The sequence below is a fragment of the Pomacea canaliculata genome, linkage group LG2, assembly GCF_003073045.1.
Source record: "Pomacea canaliculata isolate SZHN2017 linkage group LG2, ASM307304v1, whole genome shotgun sequence".
Classification (NCBI taxonomy): domain Eukaryota; kingdom Metazoa; phylum Mollusca; class Gastropoda; order Architaenioglossa; family Ampullariidae; genus Pomacea; species Pomacea canaliculata.
This window is the reverse complement of record NC_037591.1, coordinates 13,638,996-13,656,196: the sequence shown is the minus strand read 5'-3', so window position 1 is coordinate 13,656,196 and position 17,201 is coordinate 13,638,996. Positions and strand designations below refer to the sequence as shown.

Here is a 17,201-nt window from a genome sequence, read left to right as displayed (position 1 = left end):
AAAACCCGGGCCAAGATCAATGAACAAATAGCTTTTTGTGTCCCACAATTAACATCCAAGAATCCCGATCTGTATTCCTATACAAGTGCAAGTATAATCGAACCATGGACGTGTATAGGTGGATTGCTGTCTGTCTGCCGAGACCAACGCTGAGCCTCTTGGAACGTTCTCTGCTGTTAGTCTCGGCGACCCTAAACAGAGTGACTAAACCGGAAGCTTTGCAGTCTCATGCCTCGTTTTAGTAGTTAAAAAAAAAAAAGTCTGCCAGCAGTCCAGTAATACAAGTTCGTGATCGAGCTATGCCAGTTGCTCACAGTACATTCCAATGTTTTGTACTTTGTATGATGTGTGTATGCCATTGTGTGCCGGTTGAGAGAGAGAGACATAGAGCACTTCAAAGGTCAAAACGCATGAGTGCATGAAACAAGGAAAGATTTAAAAAAAAATTTAAAGACTGCGCAAAACACTAAAACCCTAATATTATGTCAAGCATGTCTGCATGTGCCGTAGATTGCAGCGTTAAAATACGAAGAGATGTGCGTGATCTCCCTTAGTATTTTGGCACTCTTTTAAAGAAAGGATTAGTTTCGTCCCACAATGGGTTGTTTCGTTGATCTAAAGTTACAAAGATGTAGAGGAGACCTCGGAGTTTCGTACTGTTGAGTAACATTAGCATTTTCTTGCACTTTCATCTTCTTGGCTACAAGGACAACTCAAAGACTGTTATCCATGAAAACGTCTAAATTTAGGCTAATTTGACACAGACGTGTAATGATGTACACATTGCACAGGCACTTAACAAAAAGTCTAAAGTACTTTCCATACAAAAACTGACGAGGATGTCTGCCTTGTATGTTTGACTGAAAAACCGGAACTGCTGTTAAGTGATTCACTTCATATCAGCTGATGGTAGTCCAACGTACATATAATCATTTCCTCTCAGCTAAAAACAACAGATCGCCATTCCCAAGCTGCTGGAAAAATGAAAGTAGAAAATTTAAAGTGGAAATGGGTGCTTCATACTGACGAATTGGAACGAATATCAAGATAGTTTAGAGTTGCAAAACATTTGCATTTAATGCAAAAATGCTGGTCAGTTTGCACTGCATCTTTATAGTTCTAGTTTCATTTCTTGATGCAGCTTTCTCAGCATACTCTTTGAGTGATAACAGATGTACACATACTCTACCAAAGCAACATGATGTGAGTACTATGACGCTGTAGCTAGTAATTTTCAACTCATTGTAAGTTAATTTATGGATACCTGTGTAGCCTTGTATGAGCATGCTTTGAGGTAGACATAAAGCTGCAATTAAAGTAAGAGAGAATTGCAATTGTTGTAAAGGGAATTTTTTTCTACACCATCCACATCAGAGTTTATATCATCATTTACACAAACATGAAAGTAATCAGAAGGCAGCAGGTCTGAATTGTTTAGTTTAGTTGTCATGTGCATGAATATAAATAGTATATGATAATAGTAACAATACTAAATACACAATTTGTAAAACTCATATACTCACACTCTTAACATATATGCAAATTAATGTACATTATCTAAACCCAGTTAATAAAGTTTTGAAGTAAGCATATTTCAAAAACAACAATTAGGCAAACTTGCCTATGTTTGTTGCATAAATTGTTTGTATGTGAATAGTACAAAATTAGAGCATTGTAACATTAATATTTGCAACTGTTTAAAGGTGTTCTATGATGTCTTCATGGAGCCCCACCATGTGGTAAAGCGTCGCAGTGTGGATAAGCCACTCAAGATACACATTCACTTTGATGAAAGTGTGAATTCTTTGCCTCTGCCTCATAATAACTTAATCAGGGTACTAGTTTTTTTCATTTTTTTTTCTTATCTTTTTAACAATTTGAATTGAAATAGTCAAATAGATTCATTCTAACAATCTACATCCTTTGTTCTGTTATTTATAATCTGAAACAATGAAAGGTTACAAAACAATTTTTGATTCCTATTTCATGTGTTTCACTCCATTTTCCATTTTGTTATTTTTGCTCCAGAGAACCAGTATAAATTGGGATAGAAACTTTTAAAACTGGAGTCACTTAAATGCAATATTTTATAATCCAGTGTCTGATAAGGTGTATAAAACTGAAGGATGCAAATTGTATCTATGTAGCTTTTAAACAGCCAGCTAGAAACTGTTCTAACAAGTGCTAATTTTACATTTGAGCTAGGCATTATTTAGCATTAGAGGTGGAGAGTGTGCATATAATTTTTTCTTAGATGTTAATACTTGCCACAAACTTAAATGTATCACCTTAATACTATCAACTTTTTCTAACTATATGCTTTTAATTTTTATTAATTTTCTTTTAAAATTAGAAAGACATAGTTCTCTTGATATGATTAAATTGATAGATTTGACAAATAATGATAAATATCATGTACATAGGTTCTCACCTGATTCCCACACACATTGACCCAATCAGAAACAGTAAAGCCACATTGGAAGAAAGTGTTAAATTTAAAACTTTTACAACAGGCAGAGGTTGAAAAGGCAGTCAAATACTGGGAAGAACATTATTTGTGCGTGCCACGGAAGTAAAAATCAGACTTCGCCAGCAGTGCAAAAATGTACGGGTCAGCTATCACAACAAGAGAGTGTACTGCATCAATGAGTGTGCTCCTAAAACAGTGTGTGGAGAAATTATCATACCTTCGAAACATTTGGAGGTGAAGTCATTTCATTTCCATTGTTTTCATTTAAAGTTTCTATTTTCTTGATAGCTTAATAAATAGAGTGAATTCTGTTTCTTGATTTCTGTAAATCAAATATAGAAATAGCTGACATAGTTTAAAAATATTGCATTAGTATTTAACTTAACGTTACAATATATATTTACAAAAAAATTCACAAGTGTAAGATTATAACAGATTTTTCTGAAAGTCTTTGGCATTGCCATGTATTACAGCTTTGAAATATTATTAACACCCTATGCTTTCTGCTGCATACAGGACTGCTATTATTATGACGAAGGAAAATCTCAGTACCTGAATGACTTAACTGGTGGGCCTGGTGTAATAAACGCTGACTTTATTTTGTACGTTGCAACAATTCAGTCAGCTCGCTGCGGGCATGGTAGGACTGTGGCCTATGCTGCTCACTGCCAACAAGAAAGTGCGCTGGACAGGTGAGAGTTGAGATGAGGCAGGTTCAGGTAAAGGTTAGATATATCAAAGTACAATTTATAATACATATGGAATAAATTTTCCCACTAGTTTAGACTGTTGCACACAAGGCCAAAAGACGACATTTTTTTTTCTGCATGAACTGGATGTACAGTATCATGTTCTGAAAACATGATTTTTCTAGGAAAAAATATTGTGAAACATTAACATCAAAATTTGCAAAGTTCTTATGTCTGAAGTTGCATATTTTGTGGAAGAATGACAAAGTTCAAACTATTTACTCTGTTAGGCTTTTGGGAGCAACATGGTTTATGTGGCTTTATGCAGCTGGATCATGCCTCTGCTAAATGGAGTTGTCGTCTTTATCTATTTTTGTGATATGTTGACATGAAATTCTAAATATTAACCATAGAACTGGAAAACATCATTCTGTATAAATATAAAACTATATTTGACCATCGGCTATTGTGTTGTTTCCAGAAATATGATGCAGGATGCTCTAATAATGCAAACTTCTTGTTGGTCCCATCCTTTCTCTAATCTTTCATCATTCTCATCTACTAAATAACAAAACTTTCTCAGTTTCTTCCTTTTAGGGCTAACATTTCTTCAATTACCATCGGATTATTCTTTCCTTGAATATTTACAGGCCAGTTGCTGGATACTTTAGTGTATGTCCTGAGTCCATTGCTGACAACTGGCAAGAGAGGCAGCAGTTGTTCTCCACAATAAAGCATGAAATTCTCCATGCACTAGTAAGGCCTGCATGTGTGTGTGTGCTTGCATGCCTACTGTGTCACATAAGTATGAAAAGAGTAAGGCCAGGTGGAATTCTATTATTTTTAGAAAATCAACATTTAGTATATATTTAATAAGTTATGCAACTTTATTTTCCATAGCATTCCTTACTATTTAAATATATATTTGAAAAATAAAATGAACATTTTGCCTAAGATGTCCATACATAAATAGGACAAAATGTGGAAACTGGTAGTCTTTAACAAATCTTAAATGACTTATGAGGTTCATGCTTTTTCTTTGCAACAGGGCTTCACTGCAAGTCTTTACGCATTTTATCGGGATGCAGATGGAAATCCTCTAACAGAGAGGAATGAATTCACAGGAAAACCTCTAAACTTTGATGGAGCGTAAGTACCTTGTGGGCCCTTTCTGTTTTTTTTATTTGAGTCACTGTTTATTAACTCATAGGAGTTGCTTTGTAGACCCTTGTTATAAAAGCCTGGACAAGTGCTATGATCAATGCATAAGGCCATGTTACAAAGGCTAATCGAGACGTGTGTTTATATTACTTATGGATCATCCCACCTGTAGTTTTGACATATAAATTGGATTTTTGGCAAGATTTCTAGTGATAGGATCCAGTTTGGTGTTGCTACCTACTTCCCGTCATTACATTTGTTTAACTTCTTGAACATCTAACTGCAAAAAAAAAAATGCTCGAAGCAAATTCAGTTAAGAAAATTTAAATTCTACTAATATTGATCTATTTAGTGAGTGTGGCAATCTTGTTTTGTCCAAGAAATAATTTATGTGTTAGTATTGTGATAAAGTAGCTAATTAGATGTTATACATTTTTTAAAATTTTCTTCTCAAATAGGAAAGCTATGTATCGATGGAGTGACAGAGTAGTGAAAGAAATACAGCGCACTGACTGGCATCTGCAAACAGGTCTGGTACGGAAAAATGTCAGCATGATTGTAACCCCAAAAGTGCAGCATGCATTTGTGAAGCTTTTATGTCTTTAGGAGTATAATTTATTATTTCTTCTTCCTCCTTGTTTAAACAGAGTTATTTTCTCTTTCCCATAACTTGCAGCAACACGTGTCCTTTGTTTTATACAGGATGACTGCAAATAGGAGATAGGTTTAATTTGATCTAATTTTTACCAAAATTACAAATTTTTACAATTTTTTAGTGTCCTTGTTAATTGGTATTGTTAGCTCAGCATGAACCACATGGATGCTTTTTTGTATTTTTAGGAAGAGGTGCGGAAGCATTTCAACTGTTCAACTCTTGAAGGAGCAGAGCTGGAAGACCAAGGTATAAATGGAACAGCCATTACTCACTGGGAAAAGCGTGTTTTTGAGGCAAGCAGTTTTTTTGTCTTCATTTATTCAAGAACGTGATGCAGGCCTTTCGCAATAATCAGAAGTTTTAAGGGAAAATTGCAGTCAAACCATTGGAAGGACGATTTTCCTTGTTGATTCTCTTCTTTAACCATTAAAAGAATACAGGATTAAATTTTTTATGCTGATAATGTAACTACATGCAAATACAATTTATAATTAAAGTTTTTGATTATTATTACTCTGTGGGTGTGAATGCTAGATAATATGAGATGGAAGATATTTAAAGTATTAATACTGCAATATATTTTCCTGTGCTTTTTGAATCTATTGATCATTTGTTTAGATTTACTACAAGAAAGTAAAGTTAATTAGTAGTCCAGATGGTATTACATTTACTTAACAAACAAACTCTTTTCTTTCCAAGATTTTGTAAATTATGATTGTGTATCCAGAACTGAACCATGAAATCCGAAGAAATCTGCATTTGCTTGACAAGCAATAAAATCCACTAACAATAATTTATAAGCAAGACATTGATATAAAAGCCATGCCTAAATGTGTGTAAATTATGTATGTGTATATTTATCAGTTATTTATACATATAGATATTATGTAGTAATTAAGATTTACATTTTGTTTAGAATGAAGCCATGACTGGGACATACACCCAGAATTCCGTAATATCTCGCATCACTCTAGCACTGATGGAGGACACCGGGTAAGAATCAGAATGTTCAATTTAAAATGCATATTACACAATTATTTTATGATATATCACTAAAAAATAGCAGTGTGTGTGTTTCCCGATGCGTGCGCACAGTTTAAAGCCTTTTTTGTTGAACTATTTGTTTTTTCAAGAAAATTATGCCTTTTTCACCATCTTTAAATATTTATTAAAGATTTAACTTGTGTATCAGCTAGACTAACGAGCCAGTTTCCCATGTCCATAAGAATTTACACATTAAACTGAAGAAAAGACAAGATCCAAATAAGATTGAGAAATTGAGGTAAATGCGGTCTAAGGAGTTACGTTCATCCCCCACTTCCTCTCCAAAAACAGAGAACTATTAATAGTTTGAAAGCAGCACACCTTTTAACAGCTTTCCTCTACGTGATCAAGCAATCTTGGTGTGCTCCATCTTTTGTATAAAAGGTAACATTGGCTACAGAAAAGCCATAAAGGGAGATGTTGAGCAAAGAGATGAATCATAAGTTATAGAGTAGCTTATCCTAAAAAACTTTCTGTTACATCTCCAAAGGACAACACATAAGAATTACAACAATAACAGTAGAATCATAGAAGTATAGTAATAGGCTAGATGATAAAGTATTGTTATCATTCTATAAATGTCTTGACATTTGAAAAAAGTATGCTTAGAAAAGTTGTAATTATTATTGTTAAATGTTACAATAGCTGCTGGTAAAATTCAGAAAAAGACTTCTCATCATAAAATAATTATTATCCAGTGAACCTCTACATTTTTCATGATTTTTTTTCAATAGGTGGTATAAGGCAAATTATGAAAATGCAGGGGATTATGAATGGGGCAAAGGACTTGGTTGCGATTTTGTTCAGAAGAGCTGCTATCACTGGATTTCGACACGCCTCAAAAAGTAAGTTTTTAATCATAGGTATGTAGTAGTATTGCTCTTTTTTTTTTATAAAGCCATTTTGTTTGTCATCTGAAAATCTGAATCTTTTTTTGTGTGCTAAACGTTCTTGACGGGAGGTAACATCAGTGGTACTTTACAGTTCCTTGTGTTGTTTTCATTTAAATAGTGCTGATATGTTTATACTTTCTTGCCAGCAAAGAGAGCATCTACCCATACTGCAAACAGATAAAACGTGGAGAGCTTTGGACAGACTGTACTCATAATCGCCATGCTGTTGCTTTGTGTAATCTGGTGGAATTCAGCCATGACTTGCCAATCCAGTACCAGGTGAATTGTTGTGAAACCCAAATACCAAGTCATATGCATCCTGACTAGTGAGTCAGTTTAGGAGTAATCGCTTTAAGGAGATTTTTCTACCCAATGAGGATAAATTTTGCCAATTTTGGAAATCTTATTAAAATATTCTAAAGGGACATAAGTAACCGCATGACAAAGTTTCTATATTTGTGTATACTGAGTTTTCTGAAGACACTTTGCTGCTTTTTGTAAATGAATTCATTATAAAGTGTTACGTCTTTATGGTTACTTCTGAGAGTTTTTAATCAGTAAACATTTTCTTTCTTTCTGTCTTTTTTTGTTTTAACAGTATTTTGAAAAAAATCAGCTGGAGGGCATACAGCCTGGCAATGAGAGAAAATATGGTGGATCTGTGATGCTTGCTGACTACTGTCCGTATCTTCAGGTACATAGTGAAAAGGCATAAAGCACTCAGTTATGTGATGCTGTTTAAGACATGTTGTTGACATGTTTTGTTATAACCCATAGCATTTCAAATGTTGAATATTGCAGTAATGACAATCTCAGTTTTTTTTTTTTTTTTTTGGAAGACACAATAAAGTGAATATTAAATATGAGGGTATACTGTATAGTTTTATCAACAGGAATTTTCCTGGACAAGTCAACAGAAAATTGTCCGAGGTTCCAGCTGTGTTCTGGAGTCCAACAGTATTAGTAAGTCTGTTTAGCTCCCTCATCTAAGGGATCTTGCTAGTCTCATTCATAATGGAGCATTGAAGTTTTGTTTGTTTGTATAGGTTATAAAAAAAGTTGTTGAAAGGATGATTTCCTGTTGCTTTTTATTATGTGACGCCCATCATATGAGACCTAACTGTTGTTAGCTTTTATATACCTGACATAGTTCAAGTACAATATACAACTTCGTGTTTCTTGAGATACAGCTAGTAAAAATTGCACTGTTTGAATTGATGAGTTCTAAATATTAAATTGAAAGCCATAGTGCTAGTAAGAGATTTTTAGATTACAAAGAAAATAGTTTTGGGCACAGGAGATTCAGTGTGCAGCATTTTATTCAGTGTAGTTGTTTAATTTGGTCAGCTGCTTTGTGATGTTAAACAGTAACAATGCCTAGTTAATGTTCTGAATAAAATCTGTTGTAATCACTCAAAATGTGTCAATTTTCCCAATTTGCTTTTAAACTGTTACAAATTTGCAGGTGAGAATGGGAACTACTTTGGGGAAGTCTATGGGAACCAGTCACGTTGCTTTAACCACAATGGACAATGGCTGCTTTACAAGTGTGCAGATGTCAACTCCCCACAGCACAGTGGCAGTGGCTGTTACAAGGTAATAAACTCTTGTTTGATGTGTAATGTCACACCTCTTGATGCCTTTTGCCCTGACCTCATCAGTTCAGTTGTGAGTGGGTCAGCCGTCAGAACCATTTCATTGTTAAATGTGCTCTTCTTAGGCAGACTTGTGATAAATACCAGTCGGATTAGAAGACAGTGGTTTGAGTTTTGCTGACTGGAAAACTCTCTAAGCTCTCTCTCTCCCCTTCTCTCACATCTCATTTAATCAAGGAAGATGAAAAGTAGCAGCCAAAAGTGAGATGAGCTCCACCTTTAATATAACATGTGCTAGACTTTGTAGCCCACTAACAGTCAACCACCAATCCTGTAGGACCTTACTCCATTTAATTTTCTTGTATATCCTAATCAAATCTAGATGAGGAAAATCATTCTTAATTTGCAAGTCTGGATTGTGTTCCTTTGCTTATCCCATTCTATGAAAGTGAAGTTCCATGTTACCTTGTTGAAATTTGTTGTAAATGCTACATGTACTTCTGTTAATTTCTTAAGAAATGATTTTGGACTTTGTTGAAACTCTGTAAGCAAATATTCTTTCACAGTTTTCCTGCAGCAGTGACCGGGGCTTGTTAATAGAGGTGTGGGGTACCTCATATCCTTGTTACCATGCAGGATACATTCACAACTTTACATTCACATCGAAACAATACCTTCACAAAGGTTCTGTAATCTGTCCAGACTGTCGGGAAGTATGTCAGGTATGCTGATCACACTTTGTCTTTCTTTTCGCTCATCCCTGTATTTCTCATTCTCCACCTGTACATATATGTATAGGTGGCCTCAGGTGTGCATGCATACACATGAGTCCAAGAATTTGTATCTATGACTTTGAAAATTTGCTAAGTGTGAAAAGTTTTGTTGATGTGATAGAGATAGAGCTTTTTTTCATTGCTCTTTTAAGTGAGGATAAGATAGAAAAATAAATTATTACGAGAGATTAAGTTTGAGTTTTGAAGTTTAGAATAGTTGATCAAAGTTAAGTGTCCTTATAAAACATGGTGCTTGTTGAACAGTTTTAGTGGATTTCAAGGGATAAGGTATTTAAAGGGAAGGGACAATGAGCATTTTTCACTGTTAGCTCTTGACTTTGCTTCAAGTTCTGAAAAGTTTATATAAATGTCCTATAAGCTCGTGGTAAAACCCATCCCAGTACCCTGAACTCACCTGTACATAATGATGCGAATGACAGCACTATAGTTGAACGTGTTTGTTTGTCCAGAATTGCCCTCCTGATCGACCAGCTCCGCTAAAGCAGCTGCGTCAGGTAGACCCACCTGTACCTTGCACTGCTAGATCGTCCACAGAACTGCACTTTGTTAACATTGTCATTTGTACTCTTGTCTCAGCCTCATTTTTATGCATACATGAATTACCCAATGTCTTTCAAATGAGATGATGTGTTTTTATGTTAAGAAGGGGATTTAATAACCAGTGTGCATTCATTATACCTCTAGGAAAAGCAAAATGTGTTAATAGTATCCTTACCTGCATGAGAAGGAAGGTGGAGAAGGTAATACTGACAAATGTTTGATCTTAATATTCCTGTTGCACAATTTTAGAATATTTTCCTGTGTTAAAGGAACACTGCAGTTGACTAGCAGGTTAAAATAATAAATCCTGGAGTTCTGAATTGTTCAGATTACAATTAAGGGTTTTAAAAGAATCATTTTTTAACACTTTTTTATGCTTTTCGTGTAAAAAATGGCATTTCTTGACTGGCCCAGTAGATACAATTTTAACCTGAAATTGTGAGGGGGAATATTTCAGAGTATTAGCACTTATTGAAGGCCAGCTTTCTAATTCACTTGCCTTTAGTAGGACTGCAAATGGCTACTCCTCACAAACCCATTTGATATCTGAGTTGAGTTCTAGCTAAGAATTTGTCTGTTAGCTTCCAGTTGATTTTCAGCATGAATCAAAAGGGTCATTAATTATGACAACGGAGAAAACAAGTTGGAGATGAGTTGAGGTTCTGGTATAATTATGAGAGAATATTTTTTGAAATATTTAAAATAGAAAAGGAATTTGCTTCATTGTTGTAATGAGAGCAATTGTTGTCATTGAAACAGTTTTGAAACAAATAACGAGAGTGAAAAAAAATATATATAAACTTAATAAGACGAAGGGCTGTTCTTTTGACACTGTAAAAAGAATTGACTGGCAGTGTGAGCTGTGGAATTAGCTTTATTTAAAATGACAGCTGAGTTACGTGTCAAGCTAATCTGTGCCACCTATGCTCATCAGCTGTTAAAAAGGAAGTGGCAATATGTTCTGCACTGTCTGGAACAGACTCAAACTTTGTGTGTGTGTGTGAGGTGTTTAGATGGAAATAGATGAAGATTTGTTTTGAATTTCCCAGATTTTTGCATGTATGTGTTTACTATAGATTTTTGTTAGTAATTTATGTAAGAAAATACATTTTTCTCAAATTCTTATTTCAAACTTTTATTCTTTCATTCCTTTTCTTCTCTACTTTCTTTTTTTTCTTTTCTAGTAGCTTAACTGTATGTTTGTAATTTTGCACTGGTGCTGAAATATTATGTCCTGAAAATGTCACATTGCATTTACAATCGGAGTGTCTTATTTATGTGCTTGCATGTTATTTAATGAGTTATGAACTTGGTCATGTCTGGGTGTTGTATGGGTTTGTAATAAATAAAGTGCCTCTACTTTCCCTTACTTCATAGGAAAATTATGGATGTGTGTTGCATTTAGGGATTTTATCACATGCTGTATTTTGCCTTTTAATTCATGTGTAATCAGGGTTAGTGGAAAACTAAGAAATGGCGGCACACCTCTGTTTATACAGTAATTCAGTTTATTGTCCTGAAGCTTTTTATTGATGTTTGTGCAGCCTGGCATGGCAAAGAATGCTGTACATGGTAGACGGCATCAAACAATGTGTTCTTTCAGTTTGCGGGTTTTGATGAAGTTTTAATGATTTTTATGTGACATGACACAAGATGGTTTTAATTTTTTTCATTTGCCATAATATAAAATAGGTTTTTTACACCATTTATTGCTGATTTATTGGTTTTATAGGTAATCTTCTTTTTAGGTTACTTTGACAATAACTTTATTAAAAGCAAGTAGTGGAGACAGTGATGAGTCAATGAATACTTGTTCCAAAAATATGGACAGCACATATAATTATTGGATTGCTGTCTGTCTGCCAAGACCAACGCTTACCCTAAACAATGAATGTGACTAAGCCGGACACTTTGTACACATCTGCCTCGTTTTAGTAGTTAACTAGAAAAAAAAATTGTCTGCCAGCAGTCCAGTAATACAAGTTTGTGATACAAAGGATATTGGTAATTATTGCAGAGAGCTGTAGACAGCATTTCTGTCAATCTAATGCCAGAATGTGGGCTAATTCCAGTATTTTTATCTTGCCTGTGATTTTTGGTATGCTGAGTTTTGAGAATGTCATAGTTGAGAGTATGATGACAACGAATAATGCACTTACGTTTGCCTTCCTATGTTAAGGAAGCAAGAGGTCTGTAGGTCAGATTAGTAACAAGAATCTTATTGTAAAAGGTCACAATAACTGATCTGAAAGACTAGTTTAATATGCATGACTGTGTCTAAAGAACAATTAATTTGTGTAGTTCTTTTTCCTGAGATTTTATAGTAATGATTATTTATTATTTTTTGTTGGTGAATGCTTGCATAAATATTGAGCATATAGAGGGGTTTGAGCTAATTTTATTGTTTTCTTTTGAAATCTGTGACATCAAGTAGTTAGAAATTTGAAGACTTTTTTTAAAAATTCCAAGAAATGAACACAAAGAGTTTTTCTTTGATTCATTTTTTTTATATTTTGCAGGGAAAGTGGGGGGTTGGGTGTTTCCAAACTGATAAGAGGAAGATTTTTTGCAGGCAGGTAGATGGTATGAATTATTTTTGGACTGCATGGAGAATGAGGTAAAAGGTAGTTGGGAAAGGTCCGTAGAACATAATGTACTTTAGTCGTAACGTATGGTTAAATTGCAATAGACATGCATGTACATGGTAAGATTAAATGAAGCTCTTGCACGTATCTTTCAACAATTAAAATTTCTTTTATTTTTTTTCAATTTATACACAGTATGTGTCAGTTGAGGGAGTAAGAGATTTATAAGTGTACAAGCATATACTTACATGAGCTTGCATGAAGATAACTTGCTGCAAAGTAATAAAATGATAAAAGCGATAACAAAATTTTTGTCCAAACTAATAAGCTAATAAAATACACTACTTATTTAAACTATGTCATCGCTTAAAACAAGTGTCTTCAACGGCAGTGTGTTTGGTTTTTATGTTTTTGGATTGTGTGTGATTTGATATTTAAGGTGCATCAAGTTATTAGAGGTGGGGGGGATCTTGATTTACTGTGTTTCCCTCCCTCCTTTTGTTTGTGTGTGCCAGGGATGAATATATGTCTTCCTGGTACAGCCAGCTGAAGATGTGATCAGTCAGGAAACTGATGGCCGTCGCTAATAACCAGAGGAAGTAAACATCTGTGTAGCCTTCATGCGAGCATACAGTAGCAAACCTTTCTTAAAAAGCTTTAACCAGCATTTTAAAATTCCATTGATAAGCAATTGGGGACAAGCAGGGAACGGCCATTATGGGTTAGGACGCACGAGTACCATGGCCTGCCTGTATGGCGGGGGAAAAAAACATTCACACAGCTGTTTTGATTGGATTTTTTTTTTCTATGTAAACAAAAATGTGCTCAAAATGCAACAAGTCTTCAACGAAGGCAATAGTGTCCAAACCACAATCTGACATCTTGCAGCAAACACTAATTTGACACAGCGCGTTACAAGACACGAAAAGCTCTTCATCTGTTACAACAATTTTTCTCCTCGGCAAAGGAGGGTAATAGAGAAAGCTAACAACAATGACGATATTGCCAGCATTAAAAAGGATTTAAGCTATTGAGACACGAACAAGAAAATGAGACGGTCTGCACGTGCTCATCGTCTGTTCGCTGGTGAGATTTTCTATGTAAAATTCGGTACTGATGCCCTTCACGGGTGTCTTGTTCTCTTAACATGTGAAAGTCAACAAACGGAGACTGCACAATGAACAGCAGCCAACATCCAAACAAAGAGTGCTTGTCGACACACAGTGAGGGTGTATTTACACAAGATTGCACCTGAGCAGGTTGCACGCCCACCAGCACTGAAGAGCATGCAGACTATGGTCCCTCTGCAGAGAAACTAATATTGTTTACTTTATTTGTAAAAGTAAACAAAAGTTTGTTAACCACTGACGGACAGCAGGCGAGCTATAGAACCCGCTTTTTTTATTTCTGTGAGTTTTGCTCACAACTTCTGTTTAGCTTTACTGATTTTGTCCGAACAATGGGTTATACATTTAATGTCTACAAGTGAGTGTCAATACACATAATGTGGGTGAACATGCCTTCGTAAACAAAGCTACTTCCGAGCTTTTATTCATTCTAAGAGCATTTTCAATGCTTACTAATATATTTACACAAGAAAAATGCTTAAAATATTTAAACGCTGTGATGATTGATGCAATGCAATGATTTCCCAGTTCTGGTCACACGTGTACCTTCAGTGAAAGAAATCGGAAGGTGATCGGGTGCTAGGAACCACACACCACAGGGAGGAGACAAAGCTAAACACAAATTTAAACAAAGTTCGGTACTCGGATCAAAGTTTTATTTCCTGAAAGCTGTTGTTTGTGTTTTTGCGTGGGAGGATAGGTTGACAATCAGCTGAAAAAGGCAACGAAGGTCAGTAGAGGCAAAGAGTATATAACTGCTTACTACTCGCTGCAGGTTCATCTTCCTCTGTCGACAACGAAGGCGGGTAAGTTGAACTGAATTTCATTTCCAGTGAGATTTTTACACGTTAGTGAGTATCAACATGTGTGTGTGTGGATAGAGAGAGAGCAAGAATCTCATTAGACCATTCTGTGTTCCAGAACTTCAGTGCATACATTCAGAAGATGTTTCACCTGGTGACACTAGTACTGCTGGGTCTGCTGACCTTTGAGGTCACGGAGGCTAGGAAGCTCACCAGCTTACAGAAGCAAATCGACGACTTACGTGGAGAGTTCGAAGCTTACTCCAGGGCGAGATCTGATGACAAACCATACTTTGCAGGTGAGATGTTCAGAAATTCAGAAAGAAAAGAAAAGAAAGAAAGAAAGAAAGAAAAAAGAAAGAAAGAAAAGAAAGAAAGAAAGAAAGAAAAAAAGAAAGAAAGAATACGCAAAGTCTAGCAGGTTCAAATCAGATTTGCTCATTCTTTCAACAGCATACATACAAGATGGCGACTGGCTGCTGGCCTTCCGCTTGGTGGCCGGCAACAAACAGTCAGGCTACGACACCTACATGAACGAAAACATAAACGACGACGATCCTCTTGTTCGGGCCTTGACCCCGTGCTCCTGTCTCGCTGTCAACAGCACGTGCACCCGACACTATCGAGGGTCCATTCTCACCCAGTGGTCGCAGCTACCCATCAACAAGGTTATCTCCTCTACCGCCTTGACTTCTCTTTTCCTGTCTTTTTGTCCCCTTGTTTAATCCGATGTCTATTTGTCTGTCTGACAATCTGTCTTAAAGCTAGCACAATTGAAAAGTTTCAGTCAAGGGGGTAAACCACTTCTGTTGTTCATTGATGGAAGAGTTTTTTTTTTTTTTGGTATGATCACTAATAACATTAATTTGCATAAAACATAATTCCCCTTTTCTTCTGGTCATAGAGATGTCTGCTTGCTTGATTTCCATCATTTTGATTGTTTTATGCTCTAGCAAATCTTTTGCTATATTTCTATATTAGTTATGACTCCTTTATATTACAGTTTAACTTTCATAAAAAATAACTGATAAAATTTTGCGCCTGTTATCATTAATATTTTCACAAGCTTAAAATATCAGTTTACGCCAGCTCCCTTCCTATCAACAGCAGGTTTAGTTCATAAAGAAGGGGAGATAACACTGGGATCGTAAAAGCATGTTGTCAGGTGATCGCTAGATTGACTACATACCCAAAGCTGTTCGACTGCTAATATTTCATGAGAATTCGACCAGAAAGCGTTTAAAGACATGACGTCACTGACGATGTGTGTAGACGTGTAACTCGAGAACCAAAGGGCGGTTTTTACGGAGACATCTGGCACTGAGCATCACCTGTAATCAGAACCAAAAGTAGCCCTTGAGCCCCTCTTACTTTTAGTGCTGTTCAATTATTCATTGCTTCTCTTAACTGTGTTTAAACGTACTAGTGATGTTGTGACGGTAGAAGAGAGTAGTCCACCCTGCTCAGTCCCCTCTTTCTTGCCGTTGACCACAGGTCAGACTGTCGCTGTACGAAGGAGGGCGAGAGAAGGCCTACGCTGTCTTCAATGGTGCGGGCAGTTCTTCTACAAGCTGGTTCTCTGCTGACAGACTTGAGACCTCCTCCTGGACCGACCTGAGGACGGCACCCAAAAATTTCTTCTCAATATCTGGGTGAACAGATTTTTTTTTTTTCGTTAACGATATTGTGATTCTAGAAAGTTTTATTTGGTAATCTCTCTCATTCTATTCTTTATTTTCTAAGCTCTTTCTCTCTTTCCAGCCTCTCTCTCAAAGACATTTTGAGACACCAGTATGTCTAATGTCTAATAGTTTGTTTCTCATTATACAGAGACACTTCGCTCGCCAGACGATTCTTCATCAACAGCGTGTACCCAGGGTGTGCTAACGACGCCGGGTGGCTGGTTGTCAAGGACAACGCGGATACCTGCTCGTGGGGCCAAGTGACTGCGGGGGCCTCCTATCCACTCATTCTGTACTCGGCGACAGGAAATAGAGTCCTGTACTCGTCTCCTGGTAAGATAAGCATATCTCAATTTCGCTCATCATCAACAATTTTATTTGTGCAAAAGACAGATGACTATGCTGTTGTTTCATTCGTTCATTTACTGTCTACTAGTCTCTTTTTCTTAAATTGTTCTTTCATTTCTTAATTAATATTTTTTTTATCTGTTTATAAAGTTTATCAATTATTTTTTCTCTTTCTTTAAGTTCTGTATCTCTCTCCAGCATTTGTTCTATCTCTCCCTCATTTTTTCTCTCGTGGTTGTTAATCTGCATTTTTGCTATATGTGTAGTACAAATAATGTGTTTACATACTCAAATTTACTCATTGTGAAAATATTTTAAAGTAATATAGCTCTAATTTCACTAATTACAGCGTATTTACCTTAAAGCTTTATATTACCAGCGACATGTTCAAGCTAAGAACAGAAAATGTTGTCTATGGCAGCAAGGAGAGGACTTCACTGTCTTGTTTTCCCTTCTTGCAGCCGTGTCCAGGGCGGATTCTCTGGCTATATGGGTTTCCTTTAAGGCTCCAGACACCGTTGGTCAAGCCTGCTTCTCCTAAATATGTTCAGCTGCCAAACCTCAAAACAGTACGAGACCAGTCCGGACCTTGACGACGTCGGCCATCGATGTTTTCCAACAGAGAAATGAAAAATCTGTGTACCATGCTTGAAGTGAAATTCTACACTTTAAAAGGATGTTTCAGCTTTGTAAATCATAAATAAAACTATAATTGGCATTTCTGTGACGATTTCGATTGTTTGAGATATTTAATGTTAATGCTTCGGTGAATGTTTCGGCTTGAGAGAATCATGTCATTGACCACTGCTTCTTTC

General features: G+C 36.0%; 2 protein-coding genes across 4 annotated transcripts; both read left to right on the top strand.

Annotated features, from left to right (window-relative positions):
• The first annotated feature begins 564 nt into the window (after positions 1-564).
• On the top strand, positions 565-12,816 carry LOC112557957 (leishmanolysin-like peptidase). Its single transcript, XM_025228124.1, is given in 17 exon segments — positions 565-1,203; positions 1,704-1,835; positions 2,514-2,547; positions 2,550-2,704; positions 2,987-3,162; positions 3,810-3,915; positions 4,208-4,308; positions 4,779-4,894; positions 5,159-5,268; positions 5,892-5,968; positions 6,754-6,864; positions 7,059-7,191; positions 7,511-7,606; positions 7,806-7,875; positions 8,378-8,508; positions 9,074-9,229; positions 9,751-12,816. Coding segments are annotated over 17 exon segments (1,998 nt in total). The 5' UTR covers positions 565-1,086; the 3' UTR covers positions 9,928-12,816.
• A 1,341-nt stretch (positions 12,817-14,157) lies between these two features.
• LOC112557341 lies at positions 14,158-17,197 on the top strand. Of its 3 annotated transcripts, XM_025227139.1 has the most exons (6): positions 14,158-14,359; positions 14,475-14,655; positions 14,810-15,024; positions 15,851-16,008; positions 16,187-16,371; positions 16,848-17,197. In XM_025227139.1, exons 2-6 carry the CDS (start codon positions 14,499-14,501, stop codon positions 16,925-16,927), a joined length of 795 nt encoding a protein of 264 aa, XP_025082924.1. In that variant the 5' UTR covers positions 14,158-14,359; positions 14,475-14,498; the 3' UTR covers positions 16,928-17,197. The 3 variants fall into 3 exon arrangements, with proteins under 3 accessions (XP_025082924.1, XP_025082923.1, XP_025082922.1); XM_025227138.1 differs by having other exon boundaries at positions 14,158-14,655; positions 16,848-17,196; XM_025227137.1 differs by lacking the exon at positions 14,158-14,359 and having other exon boundaries at positions 14,533-15,024; positions 16,848-17,196.
• The last annotated feature ends 4 nt before the right edge of the window (positions 17,198-17,201 follow it).

Excerpts from the sequence above, each read along its gene's own strand:
- LOC112557341 (XM_025227137.1), top strand. The coding sequence starts at position 14,635 with ATGACAAACCATACTTTGCAGGTGAGATGTTCAGAAATTCAGAAAGAA. Across the intron at positions 15,025-15,850 it reads CGCAGCTACCCATCAACAAG|GTCAGACTGTCGCTGTACGA; the intron begins GTTATCTCCTCT and ends CGTTGACCACAG. Across the intron at positions 16,372-16,847 it reads AGTCCTGTACTCGTCTCCTG|CCGTGTCCAGGGCGGATTCT; the intron begins GTAAGATAAGCA and ends CCCTTCTTGCAG.